Source organism: Sinocyclocheilus anshuiensis, unplaced genomic scaffold (assembly GCF_001515605.1).
Source record: "Sinocyclocheilus anshuiensis isolate Anshui unplaced genomic scaffold, SAMN03320099.WGS_v1.1 scaffold1154, whole genome shotgun sequence".
In the NCBI taxonomy this organism is placed as follows: domain Eukaryota; kingdom Metazoa; phylum Chordata; class Actinopteri; order Cypriniformes; family Cyprinidae; genus Sinocyclocheilus; species Sinocyclocheilus anshuiensis.
The window spans coordinates 584,634-609,622 of NW_015542345.1; the positions used below are offsets into that span (position 1 = coordinate 584,634).

General features: G+C 36.9%; 3 protein-coding genes across 8 annotated transcripts in view; 2 read left to right on the plus strand and 1 right to left on the minus strand.

Moving 5' to 3' along the window:
* Window positions 1-2,069: 2,069 nt before the first annotated feature.
* Window positions 2,070-12,238, plus strand: LOC107691281 (lysosomal alpha-mannosidase-like). The gene is made up of 22 exons (XM_016489799.1): window positions 2,070-2,197; window positions 2,657-2,759; window positions 3,009-3,182; window positions 3,563-3,756; window positions 3,825-3,957; window positions 4,190-4,335; window positions 4,411-4,610; window positions 5,375-5,495; window positions 5,586-5,664; window positions 5,747-5,856; window positions 6,050-6,157; window positions 6,246-6,362; window positions 6,452-6,634; window positions 7,824-7,921; window positions 8,120-8,362; window positions 8,440-8,541; window positions 8,804-8,891; window positions 9,128-9,208; window positions 10,327-10,548; window positions 10,845-10,994; window positions 11,589-11,685; window positions 11,764-12,238. Exons 1-22 carry the CDS (start codon window positions 2,105-2,107, stop codon window positions 11,871-11,873), a joined length of 2,952 nt encoding a protein of 983 aa, XP_016345285.1. The 5' UTR covers window positions 2,070-2,104; the 3' UTR covers window positions 11,874-12,238.
* LOC107691282 (tRNA (guanine(26)-N(2))-dimethyltransferase-like) lies at window positions 12,182-21,482 on the minus strand. Of its 6 annotated transcripts, none has more exons than XM_016489800.1 (16): window positions 21,366-21,482; window positions 18,513-18,837; window positions 18,203-18,422; window positions 17,386-17,573; window positions 16,953-17,068; window positions 16,747-16,859; window positions 16,499-16,647; window positions 16,119-16,202; window positions 15,926-15,995; window positions 15,339-15,473; window positions 15,123-15,208; window positions 14,608-14,716; window positions 13,388-13,464; window positions 13,072-13,191; window positions 12,866-12,980; window positions 12,182-12,547 (listed from the first exon to the last, which is right to left on the minus strand). In XM_016489800.1, the coding sequence occupies exons 1-16, from the start codon at window positions 21,457-21,459 to the stop codon at window positions 12,473-12,475; spliced, it is 2,076 nt and encodes a 691-aa protein (XP_016345286.1). In that variant the 5' UTR covers window positions 21,460-21,482; the 3' UTR covers window positions 12,182-12,472. The 6 variants fall into 6 exon arrangements, with proteins under 6 accessions (XP_016345286.1, XP_016345291.1, XP_016345288.1 ...); XM_016489805.1 differs by lacking the exon at window positions 21,366-21,482 and adding an exon at window positions 19,296-19,469 and having other exon boundaries at window positions 18,513-18,769; XM_016489802.1 differs by lacking the exon at window positions 21,366-21,482 and adding an exon at window positions 19,296-19,469.
* A 109-nt stretch (window positions 21,483-21,591) lies between these two features.
* LOC107691367 (nucleus accumbens-associated protein 1-like) overlaps window positions 21,592-24,989 on the plus strand; it is an 8,273-nt gene continuing 4,875 nt past the window's right edge. The window contains exon 1 of the mRNA XM_016489940.1: window positions 21,592-21,660. The gene's annotated coding sequence lies outside the window, so the exon portion shown is untranslated. The remainder of the gene's footprint in view (window positions 21,661-24,989) is intronic.

Genomic DNA, 24,989 nt, shown 5'->3' on the forward strand with positions numbered 1-24,989 from the left:
CGACACTTAAAGTATTTATTTTGTTATTTGTATGAAGTTTACTTTAACAGACTTAAACGTTCATAAAACGTTCTTGTGGCAGTAAGCCACAAGAGACCAATATATAAGCTACAATGATATAATATAAAATATGTTTATGATTGCCAAGCAATGTAGCAACTTAAAGGGGTTGTTTCCCAATGTATTATTTTTTTTCAAGTTTTAGTGTAAGTCTATCATGCAAATAAAATAAATAAATAAATTAATTAATTAATAAAAAAAATAAAAGGGGAAATTAACAGCAACATGTCAAAAAATGGCAAAAAAACAACAACAAAACAAAACATAATGACATACTAGAAACCAACACTATACAAGACAGGCTAATAGGGCTATGTTAATGCTTGTATAGACCTGAATGAAAATTAGTAAATGAATTAGTAATGAAGTACTAATTCTACATTGCTGTACAGAGAACAGAGATTCCTCACAAAGCCTTTGAGTGAAAATCTATGCAGCAACATGATCTTGGATTCCTTTCGATGTGGCTCATCCTTTAGCTTGTCTTTTCATGAAGAGACTAACGTGTGAACAAAGACTTTAGTCACAGGGGCTCCCTGCAAATCTTTTTTCTTTGGGCTCATGCTGGACTGCCTTTTAGGCTTCTCTTAGGATTTCCTCTTACAATATAAAGTCAAAGTTGCATGATTAATTATGGAGGGATAACCACAGGGGGAGTCATTCTGAAGGGAATATGAAATTGAATATTTTGATTGGTAAATCCTTTGATTGTACAATAATCTGACATTTGAGATGATGATGAATGACTTCTAATGGTCTAACTAGAGGCACTTATGACGTAATGCTTTAAACGTCTGTTCAAGAAAATGTTCGAGATCAGAGTCAGTTCTTCAACTTCTATCATGATAAGCCCTTTAATTAGATGTATAGATTCTCATTTTGATTTTAAAAAGAAAAAAAAATCTGTTTAACATGAAGTACTAATAAAGTGCAATAAAAATACATCCTGACACACATTGTTTTAAAAAACCTTTTTGTCCACTGTTAATTGATTTTGAAGAGTTTTTGAAGATTCTTCCAGATCTGGGGAATGTTAGCTATTTGTTATGGGAGTCAGACAGGAGATAGATGGGGGGTACGTGACTCTTGCAAACCCATGAAAAGGGAGGGGAAGGAAAAAGGTGCAGGAGAATGAAGTAGATAAACGGTGAGGTCATCATGATCCCAGCCACAGACAGGTGAGGCAGTAAACCACAGCTGTAAAAGCTTCCTCCCTTAATAAGAATACATAACATTGTGTCTTTGTGAGCAGGATACTGACTGAAGCAATGTGGGGGGGAGTCCCAGAAAAAGTTTATCAAAAATGTTTCATATCCTTTAGACACTAATAGTTTACAAGTGGCAATTAAAGTCATAGTTACAATAACTGAGGACATTGTTGTCAAGAGACACTGTTGTCTCCTTAATAAACAGGTACACAAAAAAATAACTTTACTAGGGGTAGAAATGCTTGTTGTTACGGAAGCAATAATATAATATAATATAATATAATATAATATAATATAATATACTGAATTGTAAGTAATATCTATGAAATACCTGGTTAAGTAAAGGAAAACACATAAAAAATTCGGTTGAGTGGCATTAAAATGGTAACACTCTGTTGTATTTGAAAATAACATTCATAACATAAACCTGACCTAAACCTCTGTGGTGAGATAAAAATGCATTTGCTAAAGCTACATTGGAGGTGAGTTTGAGGGGTTGGTGGTCTGCTGAGAGTATGATATTGGTGGCCATCTCCTTGCTGTCACTGTCGAAGCGAGCATAAAAGTAATTCAGCTCGTTAAGGAAAGAGACTAATATAATAATAGACTAATAGACTAATATAATATAATATCATATAATATCATATAATATAGTCTTGTATTTGTATCGATGGTTTTATTCTTACATTTTATTTAAGGACGTTTATTTTGTAGATATTTAAGGACTTTGTAGCTATTTGAAGACTTTTATTTTGTTTATTCGTAAGCTACGGGAGGAGAAGTCACGTGACATAACAAAAATTCGGCTGTCATATGATTGCAGCTTCATTTTCATAATGGCTGCGCTCTACATCAGTTTTCTGTTCCAGCTGCTCTTCTGTCTTGTGTTTTCTTTACCCACGGGACGAAACTCCATATGCGGTTATAAGGTGAGGTTTTTTTTAATGTGTGAATATTTTTAAGTTCTTCGTTGTAGGACCTTTGAGAAAGGGTTGACTAAATGTAAAAAAAAAATAACACTGAGGGAAATAATATACAATAACAAAAACGTACCAAAAGTACCTTGGTATTAATACTATTAATTATGTTTGCACTTGATGTCACTACATTACCATAGTGTTTTATAGCATGTTTTTGTACATGTACCAAAGTAGATGTTAAATGTAACTCTCTGCAACAATGCATGTTGTGTTGTGTTGTAAAGCAGTGAAGTCAGTGCTGTACAGTGAGCAGATATTAGCTGTATTTATATGATGAAATAATGAACTGTCCTGATTACATCCAACGAGAATGACTAAATGTAAAAGTAAGTAATAAGGAAATTATTGTAGAATGAGGAAGTAAAACTCATTATTGTTGTATCTCTCCACTGATATGGATCTCTGCAGTCATGTCCAGCCACAAATACTTCCATGCTGAATGTCCATCTGGTTCCCCACACACATGATGATGTTGGCTGGCTCAAGACTGTGGATCAGTACTACTATGGAGGTGAAGCTTTTTTCATGTCTGACTTGAAAGTGTTTGTTTGTAGCTTTCATTGGTATGTACAGTAGTAGATCACATTCTTCATGTGACTGTCGTATGATTTATGCCTTGCTTGTCATATGATAGTGGCAATGCTTTGGAGTGTTAAAACTTAATGTTTAACCTCACAACATTTTGTTGCTGTCAGGCTGGTTCAGGCATGTAAATAAAACACAAAGCTCAGTTTTTTATTCCAGTCATTGTGTTTTCCAGACCGAAACAATATCCAGCACGCAGGAGTTCAGTATATTTTGGACTCGGTAATAGACCAGCTACAGCAGGATCCAGCCCGACGGTTCATCTACGTAGAGACTGCCTTCTTTTACCGCTGGTGGAAGCAACAGAGCCAGAACACACGACGAATTGTAACACAGCTGGTCAATGAGGGTGAGGAGGGTATTTGTTTTTAAGTCTGAGATGATAAAAAGTATAAAAATATATATATATATTTTTTTATATTTTAGTTTTTTTTTTTTTAAATATAGTTATTTTCCATTATTTTACCCATTTCAAGCTGTCTGAGACAATAAAGAATACAAAATGAAAATATATATATAAAAAAAATGATTGGAACACATTTTTACAAAAATTAATTAATGCTAAATTGAATTGCTCTAAAAATGTGAAGTGACGTAAGAAGTTCTAAAATACTTTGCTTACACCCTGAAACTTTATAATTATTTCCCCCTATAATATTTTTCATCAAAGTAGAAAATATTTTCCCCAAATATCATGAATTTTAGGAATTTCTTTATCTTTTTTCATAGGTCGTCTTGAGTTTATAAATGGTGGCTGGTGCATGAGTGACGAGGCCACCACGCACTACAGCGCAGTCATAGATCAGATGACTCTGGGGCTGCAATTCCTGAATGAGACCTTCGGTGAATGCGGTCGTCCCCGGGTGGCCTGGCACATCGACCCGTTTGGACACGCCCGAGAACACGCCTCCATCTTTGCTCAGGTAGCCATGGCACATTATTTGTGACTGGTGTGGCATAGTGATGCTGATGACTCTTGATTTGTTTACAGATGGGCTATGATGGTTTCTTCTTTGGACGTTTGGATTATCAGGACAAAGCTCGCAGAATGAAGACCAAAGAGATGGAAATGCTCTGGAGGGCCAGTGAAAGCCTGACGCTGCCTCTCGCTGATCTCTTCACGGGTACTAATCTGTAAACGTGCGGCTTTTTGCTGTCTGATAATTCAAATTCAGTTTTTCAAATTCTCCCATAGTGCAGGATCAACACTTACTGTTCTTTGATGAGTTGTAGATACTCTCCTGTTGTATATTATATTTAAAAACCATTCAAAGTCAGTCAGTAAGATTAAATTGATCTTACAGACTTCAAACTTTTTATATTTTAGCCATATCCATATATCTTTCATCTCTAAAGGTGTTCTTCCGAATGGCTATAACCCACCTGAGGGCTTCTGCTGGGACCAGTCATGTAATGATGCTCCCATAAGAGACGACCCAGACCTTGAGGACTACAATGTGGATGAGATAGTACAGAGGTTTTTGAATGTTTCCTATAACCAGGTATTTCAACAGCATTGCAGCAGTACTCAGTTCAGTCAATCATATATAAAGCTCATGTGAGATTTCTGTTCCCAGGCTGCCTTTTATAAGACAAACCACATCATTATGACCATGGGTTCAGACTTCCAGTATGAGAATGCCAATCTCTGGTACAAGAACATGGATAAGCTGATCAAGTATGTAAATGCCCTGCAAGCTAAAGGAAGCAAGGTGAATGTGCTTTACTCGACACCGTCCTGCTACCTACAGGAACTCAACCTAGCCAACCTCACCTGGTTTGTGTGCATACATATCTAATAAATGTAAATATGGCCTGTTAAAGTGCCCCTATTATGGGTAATGAAAGGTTCATATTTTGGTTTTGGGAGTCCCCAATAACAGGTTGACATGCATGCAAGATCAAAAAACACTTTCATTGTCTTATAATATGCATTTATTTTTTACCTTACTTGCTCAACAACTCCCAAACGATTCGCTCAACGATTCATTTTTCCAAACCCCTCCTTTGCGTGACGCTAATCTGCGGTGATTGGTCCGCATCATGACTGTAATGCCTGATAAAGCAGCGTTTGTGAGCGCAGTGCTGCTTTGTGTACAGTGTTACCGGGGAAACCTCTATTTTTACCGCTCCTAAAGCGGCACCTAGTGGCAAAGAATGAATTTGCATTTTCATTCAGACCAATGAGAAAAGACCAACAAGTGGGCAGGCAATATGCTAATGTTTCATGTTGACGTCAACATGAAACAGCTTGGGATTCGTTTTAAAAACGACTTGTTTCAATGATTCAGAGTCGATGCTTTCTTTTGAGAGACAATAACTTTATACATGGTGCACTTTCAGATTTAAAACTTTGCAGGATGTTTTCATTCACTTAGAGCTGTGTTACACACTGCATGAAAGGTAATTTTCAAAAATCCATAATAGGGGCACTTTAAGCTATCCTTTGATACTAGCATAAAAGGGATCTCTTTCAAGTGTTACTTGTGATTTTCTTTCTTTTTTCTTTTTTTTTTTTCCTCTCCTGGACATTCATCTTAGGCCTCTGAAGACAGATGATTTTTTCCCCTATGCTGATGATGCTCATGATTTCTGGACGGGTTATTTTACCAGCCGACCAGCATTGAAGTTATACGAGAGACTGAGCAACAGCCGACTACAGGTAATGCACACACACAAAAAAATCACATCTACAGTGTTTATTTATTTATTTTTTGGGGGTAATCTGTATTGTCTGGTTTTGATCTTCTAGACATGCAACCAGCTGGAGGTGCTTAGTGGGCCTAAGTCCACATCTGGACCCTTTGGTGAAGGGGACAGTGATACTATGAGTAAGTCTACGTCTGTTGTAAATGTATCACTTCTGTTGGCTTTAATAGATTGGTCTGTTTGACGTCTTTTCTTGTCGCTCAGAGAGGGCGATGGGTGTAGCCCAACATCACGATGCTGTGTCTGGGACAGAAAAACAGCATGTGGCATATGACTATGCCAGGAGACTGGCTACAGGCTGGGCACATTGTGAGGTACAAAGACATAAACTGTAATTTTTTCTGCATTTTTCTCTGTCACATTGTTTCAGGGTAAACTTTGCTTTAATTGTAATTAAATTGTAATTACATTTTCATTTTAATGTGCTTTATTGGCATGGCTATCAAAAACATTCATAAATGAATTAAAAAAGGCATTGTTTTTGCCACTGTCCCTTTCTTGTTCTAGGTGCTGGTTCGTAATTCTCTGGCTGTTCTCAGTGGTTCTGAATCTCCACGTGTGTTCTGTGAGAATCTCAACATCAGTGTGTGTCCCCTCACAGAAAGCAGCCAAAAGGTACTATACGCAGATTTCAGTAAATGCATTCATACAATAAAAGTACATTCACTTTTAAATTACGATCTTTCTTTTTATTCTCTCTCAGTTCTCTATGAATGTGTACAATCCTCTGGGCAGGACTGTAAGCTGGCCTGTTCGTTTGCCCGTCAATGGTTCATTGTACAGTGTTACTGATACAAACGGGAAAGCAGTGAACAGTCAGGTTGGAAACTATGTGTGTATGTCATTTAAGCTTATTTGTAACATTTATGATATGAAATCATCATCTCTACTTCCCCTGCTGTCTGTCAGGTGGTTCCACTGTCTAAGTCCACACAGCAAGTGAGGCGGAACAGGGGTTATGCTAAAGGTGAGCTGGTTTTCCAGGTTGAAGCTCCTCCTCTTGGCTACACTACGTACATCATCTCCATTCTTAAGGATGAGCCTCCAGCATCCAGCCCCAAACCCACAGCCACTCGCTCCATTCAGAACAAGGTACATGCAGCAGCATCTGGTTAAAATCACTATCTAAACTCACTAATCTAAGCAACTCAAGACAAATATGTAAAATCCATAGGAAAGATTAAAAAAAATCCATAGAAAATTTTGTTTGCTCTTTTGAAATAACTTGGGCTGCAAGGCTGCATTTATTTGATCAAAAATGCTGTAAAAACAGTAATATTGTGTTAAGATTATTTCAATGTTAAATATTTAAATATATTTTTAAAAATGTAATTTATTCCTGTGTGGTGGCAAATCTGAATTTTCATCTTTGATGAATAGAAAGTTCAAAAGAACAACATTTATGTGAAATGGACATCTTTGATAGTAACATAAAAGTCTTTTGATCAATTATTTGCATCCTTAATTCCTTAATAAAAGTATTAATAAAAAAAAATCTTACTGACCCTAAACTTTTGAATGATAGTATATTGACCACCCAGTTCTGTATTTAGCAACTTTGTACTCCCAAATAACCTTGTGTGAACTTGGCTGGGGTTTTTTATATGCAAAGTGGTTAACTAAATGAAAACAGATGGCATTTACAAGTTTTCACAGAACTTAAAGGTACAGTACATGATTTTTGCATGACAGTAGCGAACGTTTGGGTGAAAGAGAGGATGGAAATGGTCATGAATATGGAAACCATGACTCAAGAAACAACTCAAAATCTTTCATAAGTAGGATACTGCATTTAAGACATTGTGTATGACACTAAATGTACAATAGTCATGCATGAAATGCACTGAAAAAAATTGTCTTACTAAATTCTGACACTTTTAAACAAGTAGCTTTTATTTTTGGAGTTAAAAATAATAACATGAGAAGAATAAGACATAACCAATTATGTTTATGTGAATACTCGCCAAAATGGGAATTTTGGCATAACCTGACATAGCGTATTGTGCTTAATAACTCTTTTTAATATCAAACACGTTCTGTGCTTTATTTTCCTTATTCACACAAATGTGTCAATAACTTTAAGTAGTACTGGACTTTTTGTGATTATTTTGCCGTTAAATGCAGGATCACAAACATTTACATTGCGTTGTGTTTTGCTATCACTGAATCGTAAAAATTGAAGGGACTGGCTAGTGTAAAATGTCACTAAAATTGCATATTTGGACTATTTCATGTTTCAGTTAGCATAAATAATAAATCTGTTCTTATGTATGTGTTTAAGTTCTTGAAGGTGACCTTTGACGACACCACAGGTCTGTTGAGCAGCCTGACAAACCTGGAAACGAATCAAACCATTCGACTCACTCAGAACTTCTACTGGTTAGTTTAGGCTGATTCAGAATCCGTCTGTGCCTTCCAGTTTCTGGTATCTTTTATGGTATCTACCATAGTATTATCTTAAATACAATGATATTCAGTATTTACTTCTCATGTTTGATGGTATCAAAAAAGTGAATCATAGCCAAAAAAAAAAAAAAAGTAATGTGTGGTGTTTCTCGTGCTTTTTGACAATTGCAGGTATAATGCAAGTGCTGGGAATAACAAGGAGAGCCGGCAGCCGTCGGGGGCTTACATTTTCAGGCCAAATTCTTCAGACCCCTTTGTCATTAACAAAACTGCTGAAATACAGATAGTTACAGTGTCCAGCACAGTTCAAGAGGTGACGCAGTGGTTCAGCCCCTGGGTGTCACAGGTTGTCCGTTTGTATGAGGGCCATAGTGAACTGGAGCTGGAGTGGACCGTGGGACCTGTGCCTATTGCGTGAGTAAACAATGAAAATGAAAAGTAAGGCTTAATAGCTCTTCCTCTCTGACTATCTGCTCTCTTTCTCTTTTCAGAGATGGTTTAGGGAAAGAAGTGATCACTCGTTTGGACACAGACATTGAGTCCTCTGACTATTTCTACACTGATTCCAATGGCAGAGAGGTTCTAGAACGACGGTGAGGAGATTAAAAGAAATAGAAGGATTGATTACAGACATTTTAATGTCCATTTTAATATATATAAAAAGATATATATATATACTTTTTAAATTGTAATTTTTTTTTACTGTTTTTACTATATTTTGATCAAATACTGTAAATGCAGCCTTGGAAAGCATAAGAGACAAAAATATTAAAAAAACCTTACCGATCCCAAACTTTTAAATAGTTATGTATCTCAGCTGTTGGAAAAGTAATCTAAGGAGCAGTGTAATTGTAGGAAAGATTATCGGCCCACGTGGGATTTGAAGCAGACAGAGCCAATCGCTGGAAACTACTATCCAATCAATTCTCGCGCTTACATCAAGGCAAGTGTCGTTCAGCCAATTACGTCAGCTTTCTTGTCATTTTTTGGGATCCTGGGTCTGTTTTTATTATTTTGTTAGTATATTTTAGACTCCATTTATTTTATTTACATTGGCATATTACATTTTTTTTGTCTTTTTATATTGTCTTCATCCTCGTTTTCTGTTGTCACTCAGGTTTTCATAAACAGTCTTGGGCCTAACCTGTCAGGGAATCTAATATGTGTGTGTGCATTTAGGATGACAAGCATCAGCTGACAGTAGTGACTGATCGCTCTCAAGGGGCCAGCAGCATCTATAACGGCTCGCTGGAAATCATGGTAAAAATAAAATCACCTTTCCTTCTCTGTCAATCTCTCCCGCAGTTTAGTTCAATTTAAAAGTGCTTTATTGGCATAACAGAAGGTATGGTGTATTTTCAAAAAATAAAACTTAGAGGAGAACAAAAACTAAGCTAATGAATTATAAATGAAAAATAAATGTAAATAAAAATGAGTGTGAGTGCCGTAGCTAATCACATTGTGCCGATGCACAGCCATATCACGCGGCTACAAGCATTCCAGAAGATCTGGCCGAGGTGAGGCTGCTCTCGGCGGGTTCATAAGTGCTGAACAGCCACTGATGCCCTGGAGCTCACATCTCCGAAACGCCGAAGCAAATTTTCAAATAGACGTTTTCTTTATTAACAGACTGCATATTTGAAGTCTAAACAAGAACATTCGTGTCTAAAAAAAAACTATATTCTGACACAAAAACAGTATTATTTTTACAATTATAGTGGATTTGGGTGTCCGCCATGATGCTCGCTGTGAGAAATACTGCAAGCGGAGTGATACAAACAGTGACGGTTGGAGTTCTGTTATCACTAGAATATCACACTCCTCTCAGCCAATCAGATTCGAGGACCAGAAAGAACTGTTGTATAAATATATATACATATCTGTATGTATGTATGTATGTATAATTAAATTTAGGAGCCTCCAGAAGCTTCCTTTAGGATACTATATTAAAATAATGTATTTTTATTAGTGCTCGACAACAATTAATTGTAATTACTTGCATCCAAAATACACTGTACACACACATATATATTATGTATATATAAATACACACACATGCATGTATATATTTAAGAGAAATATGTTATGTTTATATATTAAATATATAATATAAATTATATGAATATAAATATATACATGTAAATATTTTCAAAATATATAGGTATGTGTGTCTTTATATATACATAATAAATATACAGTACACACACATATATATAAACAAAAACTTTTATTTTGGATGTGATTAATCATTGCCCAGCACTAATTTTTATATATGGTTTATAATAATATATACATAATAAATATAGGTTATTATTATTATATTATTAATTGTGACATGGTCTCTATATGCTAACAGCTAACAGCAAACTCTCTCTCAGCTGCACAGGAGACTGCTGTATGATGATTTTAGGGGAGTGGGAGAGCCTCTCTCTGAGCCGGGAGAGTTTTTTGATGGTTTAGTTGCCCGAGGGCGCCTGCTACTGACCCTCACTCCACCAAACATGGCCGCAGATGTCCACAGACCCCTCGCACAGGGTATGGTGCTCCAACCCCTGCTCTCCTTCCAGGACGGCACACCTCTCGCCAATACAAAACTGGAGGTTTGTAGAGGATCAATGGATGGATGAACTGAAAAGTTTCCTCATCATTAGCTTAAACCAGGGGTGCCCAACCCTGTTCCTGGAGATCTACCTTCCTGCAGAGTTCAGCTCCAACCCTGATCAAACACAACTGAACAAACTAATTAAGATCTGAAGTAACACTTGATAATTACAGACAGGTGTGTTTGATCAGGGTTGTAACTGAAGTCTGCAGGAAGGTAGATCTCCAGGAACAGGGTTGGGCAACCCTGGCTTCATGACTGAATAACTGACTGATCATTCCCTCCTTCCCATAGTTCACTGGGCTTCAGGATGCTCTGCCCCCTGCTGTTCACCTATTGACACTGTCTCAGTGGGATAAAGACTCGGTTCTGATTAGGCTGGAACATCAGTACCAGGCCGAAGAGAGCAAAACACACTCGCAGCCCGTTACGGTCAACTTACAGGTAAGGTAACACACACATTTTCATTCCTACTTACACAATAAGTAATTATTTAGTAATTATATCCTGCTGCAGTCAAACACTGATTGTGTTTCACAGGGACTAAGAGCTATATATAAATTCTCAGAACAAACATCCCAAAAAATTCTCTTTAATAAACATGATGTTTTAAATTGTTTTAAAATATCTTTCTTATGCATTCAGCGCTGTACTAAGCTAGTTGGCTAATCTGTTAACCTGCTAACTGAAAACAAAGTGTAACTGAAAGATTTTAGCTTCAGCAATGAAATGTAAGTCATTAGCTAACATGATTTTCATGATTAAGAATTTCTGGTTATTTATAAACAGGCACCAAATAGAGCATCCATAAAAAATAGTCGTAGCTCAGGAATCTCTTTGGGGTCCAAAGGGGATAGGATTTGGCATGACTATAATTAATAATTTTAATAAAAATGTATGACCTTAATGTTTATTATCTTTTTCTAAAAAGCAGTGCAACACCTATTGTGTATTGTGTAGTCAGCTCAAGTGCCTTATTGCTTATAGTACATAAAAAATAATAATGAATAATGATAAACTTTATCTTTGTGTGTGCAGAAGCTTTTTTCTACTCTGGAGGTGCTCGGAGCGTCTGAGATGAGTCTAGGGGCAAATCAGTGGAAAGAGGACATGAACCGCTTGCAGTGGAATACAGGTAGCCAATTCTTCATTTCTCTAACTTTTGAACAAATTAGCTTCCAGAAATTAAGTGTTTGACGTGTTTGTCTTTCAGCAAAGGCATCAAAGCCCCTTCTACTCAGTGCCAAAGACCCCTCACCCTGGGAAGTCACACTAAACCCAATGGAGATCCGCACCTTCTTGTTGCAGGTACGACAGCTGTAGAACCGACAACCTACAGATCACTGTACGAGCCAATCAGAGTGTAGCATTGGAGTATCCAAATCTGGCACTGATTCATGAAGAGCTGAACTACGCTGCATCGCTGCTGGTTCTAGTTTTTTTAATTTTGTAAAATTTGAGTATAAATATTCTTCACACTTCACTGCGCCATATTCTGCATTAATCTCACGAGCTCTACTTTGGTTAGCTACTGGCCAAATGGGCATCTTGTGTTTCTTCTAATACTCATTTGTGCAATAATTTGATTGTATTTTTCTATTGTGCCTTTCATATGAAAATGACACATTTTTAAAGAATGAACTGTGGAATAAATTTAATGACCAGTAATAAATTGTTTTTAAATGATACATGATGTGTCCCGCTCATACTGAATAGAAATACACAACCATTCACTTAGTATTTATTTGCCAGGCAAAACTAGAACATTCAAAATATAAAATGACTGCAAAGAATAAAATGTGTCCCACCAACGCATCGCCAGAAAAATTAAACTTGCATCGCACAACTCCAATTAACATAAACTTTAGTTGCGAATCTGTACACATTTGGACACATGCATTATTCAGTAGTGAGAAAACCACTTAGTCCATCTTTTCCTCAGTTTCTTGCTCGTGTTCATGCGAATAACAGCATTTATCTCCATATGTACATGTTCCCTAGAAAAGAAAGAAAATACAATAGCTTTGTTAGGTAAACTAGCTGTTGTGATTTAATATGTATGCATTATTGCTTGAATAATTTATCAATTAAGGGCACTTATGACTACTAAACCTAATGAATTAATCTTATACATTTATCGCATGTATGGGAATAAAAGCTGGATGATAATTCTTGTACTTTGCAAAATTAAATTAAATTGCTTGTTTCTGAATTTAAATTCTCAAATACTGACTAGTTTGGTAACAACAACTAAGGCAACGCTCAGTGTTCAAATGATTCTGAAATCACTATATATTGTAGTCAAGCGGACGTACCTTCCGAAACTTCTTACAGGGGAAGCTCTTGAGTTGAGAAGAGTCTGTGATCTGTTTCTTTCTTTTACCCTGAAACTGTTTCCTTTTATCCTCCAGCTCAGAGGAGACTCCTCCACTAAATACAAGAAAAGATGATTTACCCTTTTAAAATCAGTTGAAAGATTTTGCTTATGATTTAACAAAAGAATATTACCAGTATGACCCACCCAGCTTTGGCACGGGCTTTGGGTCCCCAGTTGGCCTGTGGGTTCTCCTGGAAACGTGTGAGGTGCCGTTTTCGTGATTGAGGGTTTGCGTCTTCTCTGATTTCAAAGCAGGCTTGAAGACTAAATGAGAGAATATGAAGATTAATGGTAATAAAGTTGTATTTTTATTAAACTGCAATTAAACTAAACTAAAAGGTACAGCAACATACACAACAGGGATTTTGGTAACACTAGTATAGGGACCAATTCTAACTATTAAAGGTGCACTAAGCTATATTTTTATATATTGAGTATTTGACATTTGTTTGATCATTACGTTGGCTCTTTGGAGAGAATGCGGTGAGCAGGACTGGTTTCTGATAACCGCTCTCTTTTCACGGGGTTGGACTTTTCCTGAGGAATACAAAAACAGAAACTACATTAGAAAATAAGGTGTCATCATGAGGATCTTTTGGGGAGGTTGACTGTTTTTTTTCTAGGCTTGATTGTGTTTATGGGGTGCAGTCTAACATGTGTTAATGCTTCGTTTAAAAAAAAAAAAACGAATTGTTTTTCACATAATTTACCTTTATTCTACACCACTCTGTCCCTTCTCTTTTGAATGTTCCGATGATTTCCTGTTTTTATGAAGCCCCTCCCTCAGAAATAGGCGATGGGCTCTGATTGGTTAGCTGGCCCAGTGTGTTGTGATTGGCTAAACCGCCTCTAGTGTGCGTCTGGACGTCACGCCCCTCACCTCAGTGGCATGCACTCCCGTTGTATTGTAAACAATGGCGTTGTCAATATTGCTTATCAATTTGAGCCCGATTGTGACCCAGAGAATATTAGTGAAGAGGATCTCACAGAACCTGTGAAAGCACGGCTCTTAATGGTATGTTTTTTGTTTGTTGTTGTCTATATATGGTTTGATCCTGATTAAAGCTTTAATACAGCACGGTAACTGCATGGTGTCACATATTCTGCATGTGACAGCATGTTTAACGCTTCTCATAGCTATGTGAAAAATATCTGTCAGTCTATAAACAAAGTGTAGAATTGGAACACAGTTCTTTGATGGAGCTGTGACGAGTTGATGATCTGAATGAGAGGGAGAGAGAGAGAGAGAGAGAGATGCAGAGCACGGGATGCGAGGAACAGTATTAAGAACCGCTGCTTTAGAAAATTGATTTTGAAACTTGTGAATCCTTTAGAATCGTTAGTTGACAGAATAGCGATTCATATATGAATAGATTTTTTCGTGCACCCCTAGTTTTGACGGCTCTTCCTCTTCTCTAAAGCAGCACAGCATGGCCTCGCCCCCTTTGTTACATGTTCCCAGGGGTGGAGTTTATGTAAATTTCGGGAAGTAGCTTGTTGTAGTCCCCACGAGCCGTTTTTGTAGGCATTAAACTGCCATAATTTTAAAAGACGATATCTCCGTTTGCATGGAACTTTCAGCGTCATAACTTGTTTATGCTCAAACAGCAACATTTAACTAACGATAAAAAGTGAAATCGCAATCAACCACCCCTTTAAGAGTGTATGGTGGTCACTTACCCAGCAACGAATGATGTCCCACAACACCTCAGCAGGAGCGTCGGTCTTCACTGCATTTTTGCAGGCATGAGAGAGAGACACTCTGTACCCAGCGTGCATGAGAGCTGACCTACACCACAGAAAGAAAATGAGGACACCCTCCATTGAAAGTCTATTGACCCAAAACTCTTGATGCTTTAAAACCCATATGAAGTGAGCGGTTTAATCCAGGTATTCTGAAGAGATACAATCACTTCATATAATGAAAAGATTTAATTGATGCCTTTATTCACATATAAACATTGATCAGCGAGCATAAAAGCTCAACTTTGACATTTTCTCTAAAAATATCCTTTTTTTTGGTATTCCAAAAATGAATGAGAGTCTAAAGACTCTCATAAAATTTAAATGACAGAATTTTCATTTGGGGGTGAACTAACCCTTTAATTAAAAAAAACAAAACAAAAAAACTTAATGACTCTAATCTCTGCAACAGTAGTGTACATAACGCAGGTTGAATATGTTATATAGTTTACCTGAACTGCAGCATGGACGGAGTGTTGCAGTGAACTGTGCTGCTCAAATGATCCAACACATAATACAGAGGAATATCCTGCAGCTCCTAAAACACAAAACTCAAAATATTAGCACTTTATATCCAGGGAAATAAACCAAAACTTATTTCCCTGGATACATTTAAAATGTCACAATCATGCTGATGATTCTTACTGTGAAGTTTATTAACGACTGACCTCGGTCACCATGCTAAGCACCCCCTCGATCCGCTTGGACGTTCTGAAGCGGGTGGGGTTCCCTGAAACGGCACTCAGAACCTTCTGAACAAATGTAATGTCATGAATAGGCTCCGCCCAGATGGGACCGCCCAACTGCGAATACAGAGAGAGGAACAAAGTCATCAAAACAAGGTGAGGGACTAAATGTTCATCGTTGAATTATATACTGAAGCATGCATGTCAGTTGCTTTTATACAGTAATGCAACGATATTGCAATTCTGGTCAATACGATAAGAACAGTTTGATAAATGGCTGAATCAAATCTAAATTCTATACTATTTTGTCTGAATAAATAAAAGAGGAAACATTAAAACTAAAATTGATCATTTTAAATATTACAGTATAGGCATTATAACTTGAAGTAGTATTTCCCAAACTGGGGTTTGCAAAGCTGATACTGATTTATTAAAAAAAGTCTATTTAAAAAAAAACTGCAGAAAACCGACATGGTATATACAGTAAGTAGGGATGCATGATATATCAGTACCAACTAATCACACATCAAAAGGATATTTTATTTTTTGTAATACACATAAGAGGAGACCTGGTGCCTCTGCCCACAGTGTTCACAGCTGGGCCCTACAGGTGGTCCAGTGGCTGCCGAATACTTCATACTGTAACACACATATTACATATATAATATAAATATACACTTACTGAAAATGCATAATGATACTGACAGTACAGAAACACTGAGAAAAAGTGTACAGATCAATCATGGGGGTAGAAATACTTACTGTTTGCCTTGGCTCATCTTCTTCCCCATCCTCTGAAGATGAAACGCACCACAGCCGACACAGTTATACAGCAGCGCCTGCTTACTATGAAACACCCAGATACCTGGATTTACTAATCACAGAATACATTTCCATACAAAAATTTGGGGTCTGTTAAATTTTCAACGTATTTGAAAGAAGTCTCTTATGCTTAAAAGCTTCATTTATAAAAAAAAAAAGATAAAAAAAGTATTTTATATATATATATATATATATATATGAACAGCATCTACCTTAAATATAATTTTTTTTGTAACTCTATAAATATTGCACTTTTTCATGTATGATTACTAGCAGCTATTTTATCTCTATATAGACAGACAGAGTAAACTATGTTTTACCTTGCAGAGTTTTTGACCACGACTTGGCCTGTTTTGACTCTGACGAATACACGGATGTAGAAATCCACACTCACACTCAAGAGAGGTTCAATGTAGCGCTGATAAACAGCTGCTCTCTGATCTAAACTGTGCAGAATTATACGTAAAGCCTAGAATAAAAAGAAAAAAAAAGTGTGATTAAGACAGATATGATGTTATGAGTTTCCTTCATTCCATCCATTTCCAATCAGCAGTCAGCCCGATCTTACCATCTCATGACAGTATTTGGACTTGATGGACACAGAGCCATATTTGCTGTAGCAGGTCTCCCCGCTATTTCCAGCCATTACTGCCATATCTGTACACGTAATGCAAAGCAACCCTGACAATGAGAGAGCGAGATTACTGTATGTGTACTGCATATTGTGTTAAATAAATTCAGAATGTGCATGTAAGAGAACAGCGACAGACTCACCACCCTCACTGACAGCCTGCACAGCTGCATCCAGAAATGGAGAAGGGCTGCCATAGGGGTCAAGATCAATAACATCATATCGTTCCTTCCTCCCTCTTGCCTCATACATCACCATACTGTAAAGAAGTTGTTATACCAGGATTTAGGATGTAACTGAATCAGTGTTACTGTTAACTAAAACTATAACAAAACATTTTCAGTAACTGAAAAAAAACAAACAAACATAAAACTTAAAAATGAGGAGGGGTGAAATACTACAATTATATTAATTATTATTATAATTAATAATTATAATACAAAAATAAAGCTTGAAATTACAGAAAAAAAAAAAGAAAAAAAAAAAGTAAAAGTAAATTGAAATATATATAAATAAAATATGTTTGTGAGTGTATAAGCAAAACACTGGAAAAAATAAACAGCAGGGTGCTCAGACCTGGCATCTCTTTGGCTGGCTTGCAGTATGTGGGACACGTTGTTGTGTTGTGCATTGCGGGCGATCAGGGCAGCAGCTTTAGCAGAGTAATCATTAGCGGTGATGCTCTTCAGGCCAGGAAGCTCCAGAGCAAAACGTACAGAACGCAGGCCTGATGCTGCCAGACCCTCCAGCACATGCAGACCTTGCTAAAGCAGAAAAGAGAGATAAATTACTTTACATTTATTTATTTGGCAGACAGTTTTAGCCATGATAATTCACAAATACGGGGAAAAAACTTGACTTATGTCAGTCATAGGAGAATACTGAAAAAAAACAAGACAAGGTGAAAACACCAGTATTGTAAAATAATCTTACATATAAAATTAATTTTAATTATTTTTGACTAAATTAATTACATTTTAATTTGACATATATACACACACTCACACACATGAAGGGTTATTTAGTCTTACATATACATCCTAAGAACTAATTCACACACACAAAAAATTTAAATAATAATAATAAAAAAAAATTTAAGAAATTAAACTGAAAATATAAGTTGAAAAACTTAAACTTCAAAAACCTACATGAAAATTACAAATGTTGCCATGGCCATTAAATGAAAGTTTAAGTACCACAATTACTAAAACTAAAACTGAAATAAAAATAGTTAACATAAAAACAAACGAATCAATTAATTAAAAACAATCCAATAAAACAACAAAAACACATTACAAAATTACTAAAATTAAAATGTAAGCAAAAATAAAGCTACTTCAAAATAGTATTAAAAAAAAATGATTAAAACACAGTAATTGGCCCACACACAGACCTCACATCTTTCCCCTACAGATGCAGTGATGAACTCTTTCTTGTCACCCTCTTCTTCCATTTGCTGCTCATTTTCAGGCTGTTCTGATGTTTCCTGGTCCACCTTTCCATTCTTCTCCTCTGAGAGTTGAACCACAACTCGATCTTTCTCACCCGGGATCAAGATCCGGACGCCCCTCTGAGCCAGCTGCACCCTAGCAAACTCTGTGATCACCGCACACCTGATCGAAGAAGGTAAATAGGAAGTTTAATGGAAGTTTAATTAAAAAGCAAACATTACAAGATGTCACAAGACTAGATGCTGTACTCACGTTAAATCTCGATTGAACTCCTGCACAGGGTTGTAGAACACCTCATTAGCACTTGGGAATAAAATGGCAGCCTTTCCCTCTCTCACAACTGTCTCCCCTGGTAAAAGCCCAGGTTCTGTAGATGAGGTCTGGCTGCTTTCTGTAGGGCTGGAAGGTTTGGTTTCTTCCATTGGTACTGCTGTGGTAGTACTGTCTGCACCTGCACTGGTCGTGTCCGGGGATTCTTCAGGTTCTTTCTTGCTGTCCATTGTCCTGAACTTTTTGAAGACACAATTGTGTCCTGTAGTGAGGATCTGAAGTAGTGAGGATCTCTTCTTAGGAAATGCTAAAGATAAACCAGTACACCTTGAGGATACTAAAGTACAGTCCTAGCTAACATCTACCAAAAAAAAAATATTTTAGTTAATAAGCGCTTACAAATTCCTACATGATGTATCAATTGACAAAAAACAAAACAAAACAGATAAATACAAGGATTCTCACACCTTTTGACAAAAGAACTTTACAATGATTTTTCCAGTCATGTACAGATATATTCATTTCCAATCTAGAGACACAGACAAACAAAACTACATCAAAACGTCCTTGTGATTTTTTTAATTACCCATAAAAACCACATGACCTAATTTTACATTTAATAAAAATTGTATTTAATGAATGTTTTAAACTAAGTTTAATTTAATTTGCATGTTTATTTTCATACACCTCAAAACATGGTCAGCTTCACGTTCATAATGTAACTAGCCAGACTAGCATTAAAATGTATCTCGCTCTCCAACTTACCGTTGATTATCCTTCCTAAAAGATACTTTAATTATGCCATCATTCACGAACAAAAACAAACCACATCGTGAAACGTACACTAGCACAGAGACTTGTCAACTGTTCGCTTGAATGTTTCCAGGGCAAATTCACATGTGTATCTTATGCTGTGTGTGAACTACGGAAGCCTTGTAGTACTAAACGCCTGACAGAGACTCTAGGCACTGCGCATGCGCACAGCAACCTATAGAAAAGCGCTATACTGTAAAATAAGGGCACCGAGGACAAAAGTGGGTCATTTAGGATCTCTCTCTCTCTCTCTTTTTTTACAATAAAATAAGCCCATAGCACAAATCACAGAATGTTTCAGTAACTGTCCCCTTTTAAGTCGCTTTGGATAAATGCGTCTGCTAAATGCATAAATTTGTCAGAATATCACAATACATTTTATTTTTAGTCTGTGCCTGTTTATGCTTTTGTAATATTGTATGAATGAATTAAAGAATAAATAAACACTACTTTCTCTAATTCTCTAATTTTAGTAACTGAATTATCATTATTATTATCAACAGTGTATACTGAAAAGTGTACACTGAAAAGTGGTTAATATAAATAAAATTAAAGTTTTTTGTTTGGAAGAGTTTGTAGTAAACCACAATATTATAACTTTTCTTTTATCTCTGATGCAATCTTAAACTTTGCAGTTGTCAAGAGCAGGGTTCTTCAACGGTTTTCAGGGTAAGGACCCCTTAGTGACAGAGATATGGAGCAAGGACCCCCGATATGTGTCAAGCAGAGCTACATATTAAGCATACAGCCTTAGATATTAATAGAAACTAAACATATTATGATTAAGAATAAATTATGTTATAAGGTATGTATTTTATGTAAAGACAGTAGATCAGAACTATGCACATTATTATTGTTGCACATGTATCACTGCCTGTATATTTCACTTTATTGTTAAAATTGAGATTTATGCATAATAAAAAAACATGTTGAGATAAAAATCACAATTCATTAGTTGTTTGCAGTTGTTGTATATTATTTTAATTGATTTGCAGAGTCATATATTTTACATTTACTAGTCAGATGTGCATTTACATTTACCTGAACTTCAGCTAGCCTATAAGTTTATTAAAAATTCACATTTGTGACCCTGGACCACAAAACCAGTCATAAGGGTCCATTTTTTTAAATTGAGATTTATACACCATCTGAAAGCTGAATAAATAAGCTTTCCATTGATGGTTTGTTAGGATAGGACAATATTTGGCCAAGATACAACTATTTGAAAATCTGGAATCTGAGGGTGCAAAAAATCTAAATATTGAGAAAATCGCCTCCAAGTTGTCCAAATGAAGTCCTTAGCAATGCACATTACTAATCAAAAACTAAGTTTTGATATATTTACGGTAGGAAATTTACAAAATATCTTCATGGAACATGATCTTTACTTAATATCTTAATTATTTTTGGCATTAAAAAAAATCGATAATTTTGACCCTTACAATGTATTTTTGGCTATTGCTACAAATATTCCCGTGCTACTTATGACTGGTTTTGTGCTCCAGGTTCACATTTTACTTTTACTGTCAGATGGACAAATAAATATTTACGCAAACTTTAACTTCAATCTTACTAAAACTGAACATTTCATTTTTACTGTGACTTGGAGCAGCGGCTCCGTGACAAGAATAGCAATGTACAGTTCAGGAATATTTAACTATTTTAAACATTACATTTGAAATCTTATCTTTAAATTTCTATAATCATAGTATATTTTATATGTAATATTTAACAAAAATTCTATAAATACATTATCTGCGTAAAGTATGCCTTCTCTGTGCAGCATTAATGTCGTGGCACAGCCTATGCTCTTTCTGTACTAATGGCACATTCAATCTAATAATCTAATCTAGTCACGCTCTATCTCATTGCCTACGCGCCATATAATTTGACCCCATTAGAGCGACGTGATGGACATATTTTGGAGCTGTTCAGTGCACACTTCTCCAGTGCGACATGAGGAGTCGAGTTGGCATGCTGTGCGCGTAGCACCCAGAGTCCCAAACCCCTCTAGGGCTTCACCTGAGTCTAGACGCTCCACGCAGCTCACTTTCCCCGCACTGCCGCACGCACAGACCAGACCCAACGGAGAGCGCGCTGCGCGAGTTGCACGCATTGGCGTTCAGACAGCTTTCTTTATTTTGGTCTGTGTGTGATCGGTGACTCTGTGCTCTAACCGGGGTGACAGAATGATGCACCCCTCGATAATTCTGCGCTCGGGCGTCTTGCCTGTGCATTCGCGATGAATGGCTGCCCGTAGAGAGAAAGAGTCTGACTCCTCCATTGAAACACTTTCCAGCAGATCGCAAGTGAGGGGGTGAGTATTTTAACGCATGCACGAGAGGTTCATGCCACTTTAAGTGGGGTCAAGGGGCAACCACGTGGGTTGAACAAGGGGGTCGAATTTAGTTATTGTTGTGGCAGGGGGTAATTGAGAACGATTTGAGGGGATTTTTTTGGACAGGGGTATTGTTTTGTGAAGGTGTACGATTGCTTTAGATGGGGGATGGGCTTGCGAAACTTTAACCACTTCAATGACTTGCTGCCGAAAGCTTGATTTATATTGCATCAATGCGTCCGTCTATATTTTCCAACTTTTTAGCCATGCATACACATCGCTTGCAATGTTGGCACGTTTTTCTGGACTATTTGGGGATTTGTACTGGAGGAGGGCATTAATGTGCATTGCTTTCAGACGTCAAGTGGTTAATATGGTGTCTTGTCTCGCGGATCAGTCTGACTCGCCCCCCGGTTGCTGCAGTTGTCCCAAGATGACCTGTTGATGTCGGGGAAAAGATGGAGCCGAGCCCCCCTTCCTCCTCCTCCAAAATGGAGTAGAATTTAACCACAGAATATTTTATGTGAAACCCAATGATTGCGCCGCGTGCATACAAATGATGACTTCTACTTAATTTGCATGCGCTTTGCAAGTATCTGGCGAGAGAGTGATAATAAGAACGCATGTATATGGATGTTGTTGGGGGAATAAAAACATTTTAGGTATAGATATCATGGTATGCGAAGGGCTGTAACTCAGCCCGACATTTCATAGCATTGCACTGGCACCGAGGGGGCGAGGGAAACGGATGTGGGCTCCTCAATAATTCATCTATCAGACTATTTTGGTGACAGAATTTTTGAAGGCTAAGCAGCTTTTAGCTCTTTGGTCGCCGCATCAAGTGTGGAAACCAGGCAATTGGGGAATTATTTCTTATTTAGTTTTTTGCCCCCTGGGGCCCGTGCCAGCCCGGAGCTCGTGTCCAGTTGGGCAGCGGTGCGGGGCACACACGCTCACCGGGTACTGCAGCCCTGCCGCGGCCGCCACATCACAGAAGCACCGGCGCCCGACTCTCAACAGTGAGATCACAAACTACTGTTAATTTATTACCTTATTGTTTTTAATTAAACTGCTGTTGTTATGCCATTGGGAAATATTGCTGTGCGAGTGATACAAAGAAAATAGTCTGGGTGAATTAAACGGCATTTTCGCTGCATAGATCATGAAGCTGTAATTACATTAACGACAATCGAAAGTAGGCTACAAGATTACTCTTAGACCAAGTTTTTAGTAATTTTACTATGTTTCTTAAAATGTGATTACTGTTAGCTAAGGAACTAGCTTTAACCCTTTAAATTAGGATGGTACAATCCGAAAATTCCAAAATGGCATATAGTTACTACAGTTTCTGCTGGTGCTTATAATAAATTAATATTTATATTACATTTTCTTAGAACAGCATAAGAATATTTCCAACAGGTTAATTTTGCCTTGAAGTGGCGACTACATTATATATATATATATATGTGTGTGTGTGTGTGTGTGTGTGTGTGTGTGTGTGTGTGTGTGTGTGTGTATATCTATCTATCTATCTATCTATCGATCTATCGTAAAATATTATTGTAGGCCTAAGGGTTAAAAGGAGTATGAACGGAAGCAGATGTTTTGTTACTGAACAAAACCTTACTGCTCAGCTAGACAAATCTTTGATCTGCTTCCTAAGCATTGCTTTAACCTCCTGATCAACCTTTGTACAAAGACACAAAGCAAGAAGTTGGAGTGAAATTACTCAGTACACCTTTAGTGGGGATTTCTGATCAAACTGTAGTTCAGTAGTTTTAAGAATTGTTAACAGATTTTGTAAGATACATTTATACTAGTGTTAAAGTGTTGAGCTGATCTATATTGCATTTTACATGTAAAGATTTAGCAGACACTTTTTTGTCCAAAACAACTTACAAATAAGGAACACAATAAGCAATTAGTCGTAAGGCAAAATAACACGAGAAGTGCTAGCAATACAAAGTTTCGAGCATCATTCAGAAAAGCACAGGCTAGAAGCTAGAAAAAGGAGGGATAGAGGAATAGTGAAAGCATAGAAGGTGAAGCAGGATGCAGGTTAAGTGCTCTTTAGCAGACAGATTGACACAAGTAAACAATGTATTTGTATAAAAGTCACTGCACTTTTGAGGTTTGAGTGTTGCTGGTCACACAGAGTACATACAAATATGATTTCATGTAAAGTGCAAATACAGTTATTCTCTGCATGTTGGATAGCATAATACAGGATGGCATAGTCCTAATTGCCTTGTTTTTTTACCCCTAGATAGCCATTGCATTAGACATGTGCTCTATTTTTCTGTTAAAGAATATTCATTGAACCACTTCCTGCATACCATCTATTCATCTTTTGCTTCTAAAAGGATTTTGTTCGTTAGAAAGTAGGTATGCACCGAATGTTCGGCAACCGAAATTATTCGGCCGAAAATATAATAAGCGAAAAGACCGAATAAAGTGTACCGAACAATGATATGACGCGATCAAATAGCAAGCAGCGCAGAGTGAGAGGCGCGCGCTCTTTATTATGCAGCACACACGTCAGCAGTGTGGAAGCATTTAAACTGTCGGAGAAAGACGCAAAAATCATTACAAGCACCGACAGCGAGAGACTGTTTAGGACTGCAGCGCATGTCTTCAATGAGAAGAGGAAGGGGTGATTGTTGCTGGTTACTGTATGATGATTGAAATCGCGAAATGGCCTTAAACAATTAGTAAATAAACTGCAGAACGTTATGTTTTCTAATACACGCGCGCATTGCATATGTTCTGACATCGCTGCACGAGCTCGCAGCAGATCTGTTTGATAACCAGGGTTCAAAGTCCAAAGCGCGAGGAAACTGCGCTGATACAGTCGTCCGTTGCTCAGTCACATTTTTATTAATTTTTACAAGGCATGTGACAATGCGATACGTACGACGTATTCGTAATGAGACTCATTTATAAATCTGTTGTCAACAAAAAGAAGCACTGAGGTCTTCCTGTGTGTTTCCGCCAAAATAAACGTTGAGAAAAAGCAAGAGATCTTATCAACATTCATACATGTTATTATTGTAATTTTACTGTTGTTCTGTAAAATAAAATAAAAAGTAAGACAATAATAATGATAATCATTACTCTGTTTTAATACATTTATTATAACATTCACACATAGTGTTCAAATTAGGATCTGTAATATTTTCTAATGTTTTAAAAGAAGTCTCTTCTCAGCAAGGCTGCTTTTAATTGTACAGTAAAAAAAAAAACATGCCTGATTCAAGATGGCCAAAATTTATTATTTTACACACTTATTAATTTTAAGTTAAATTGTG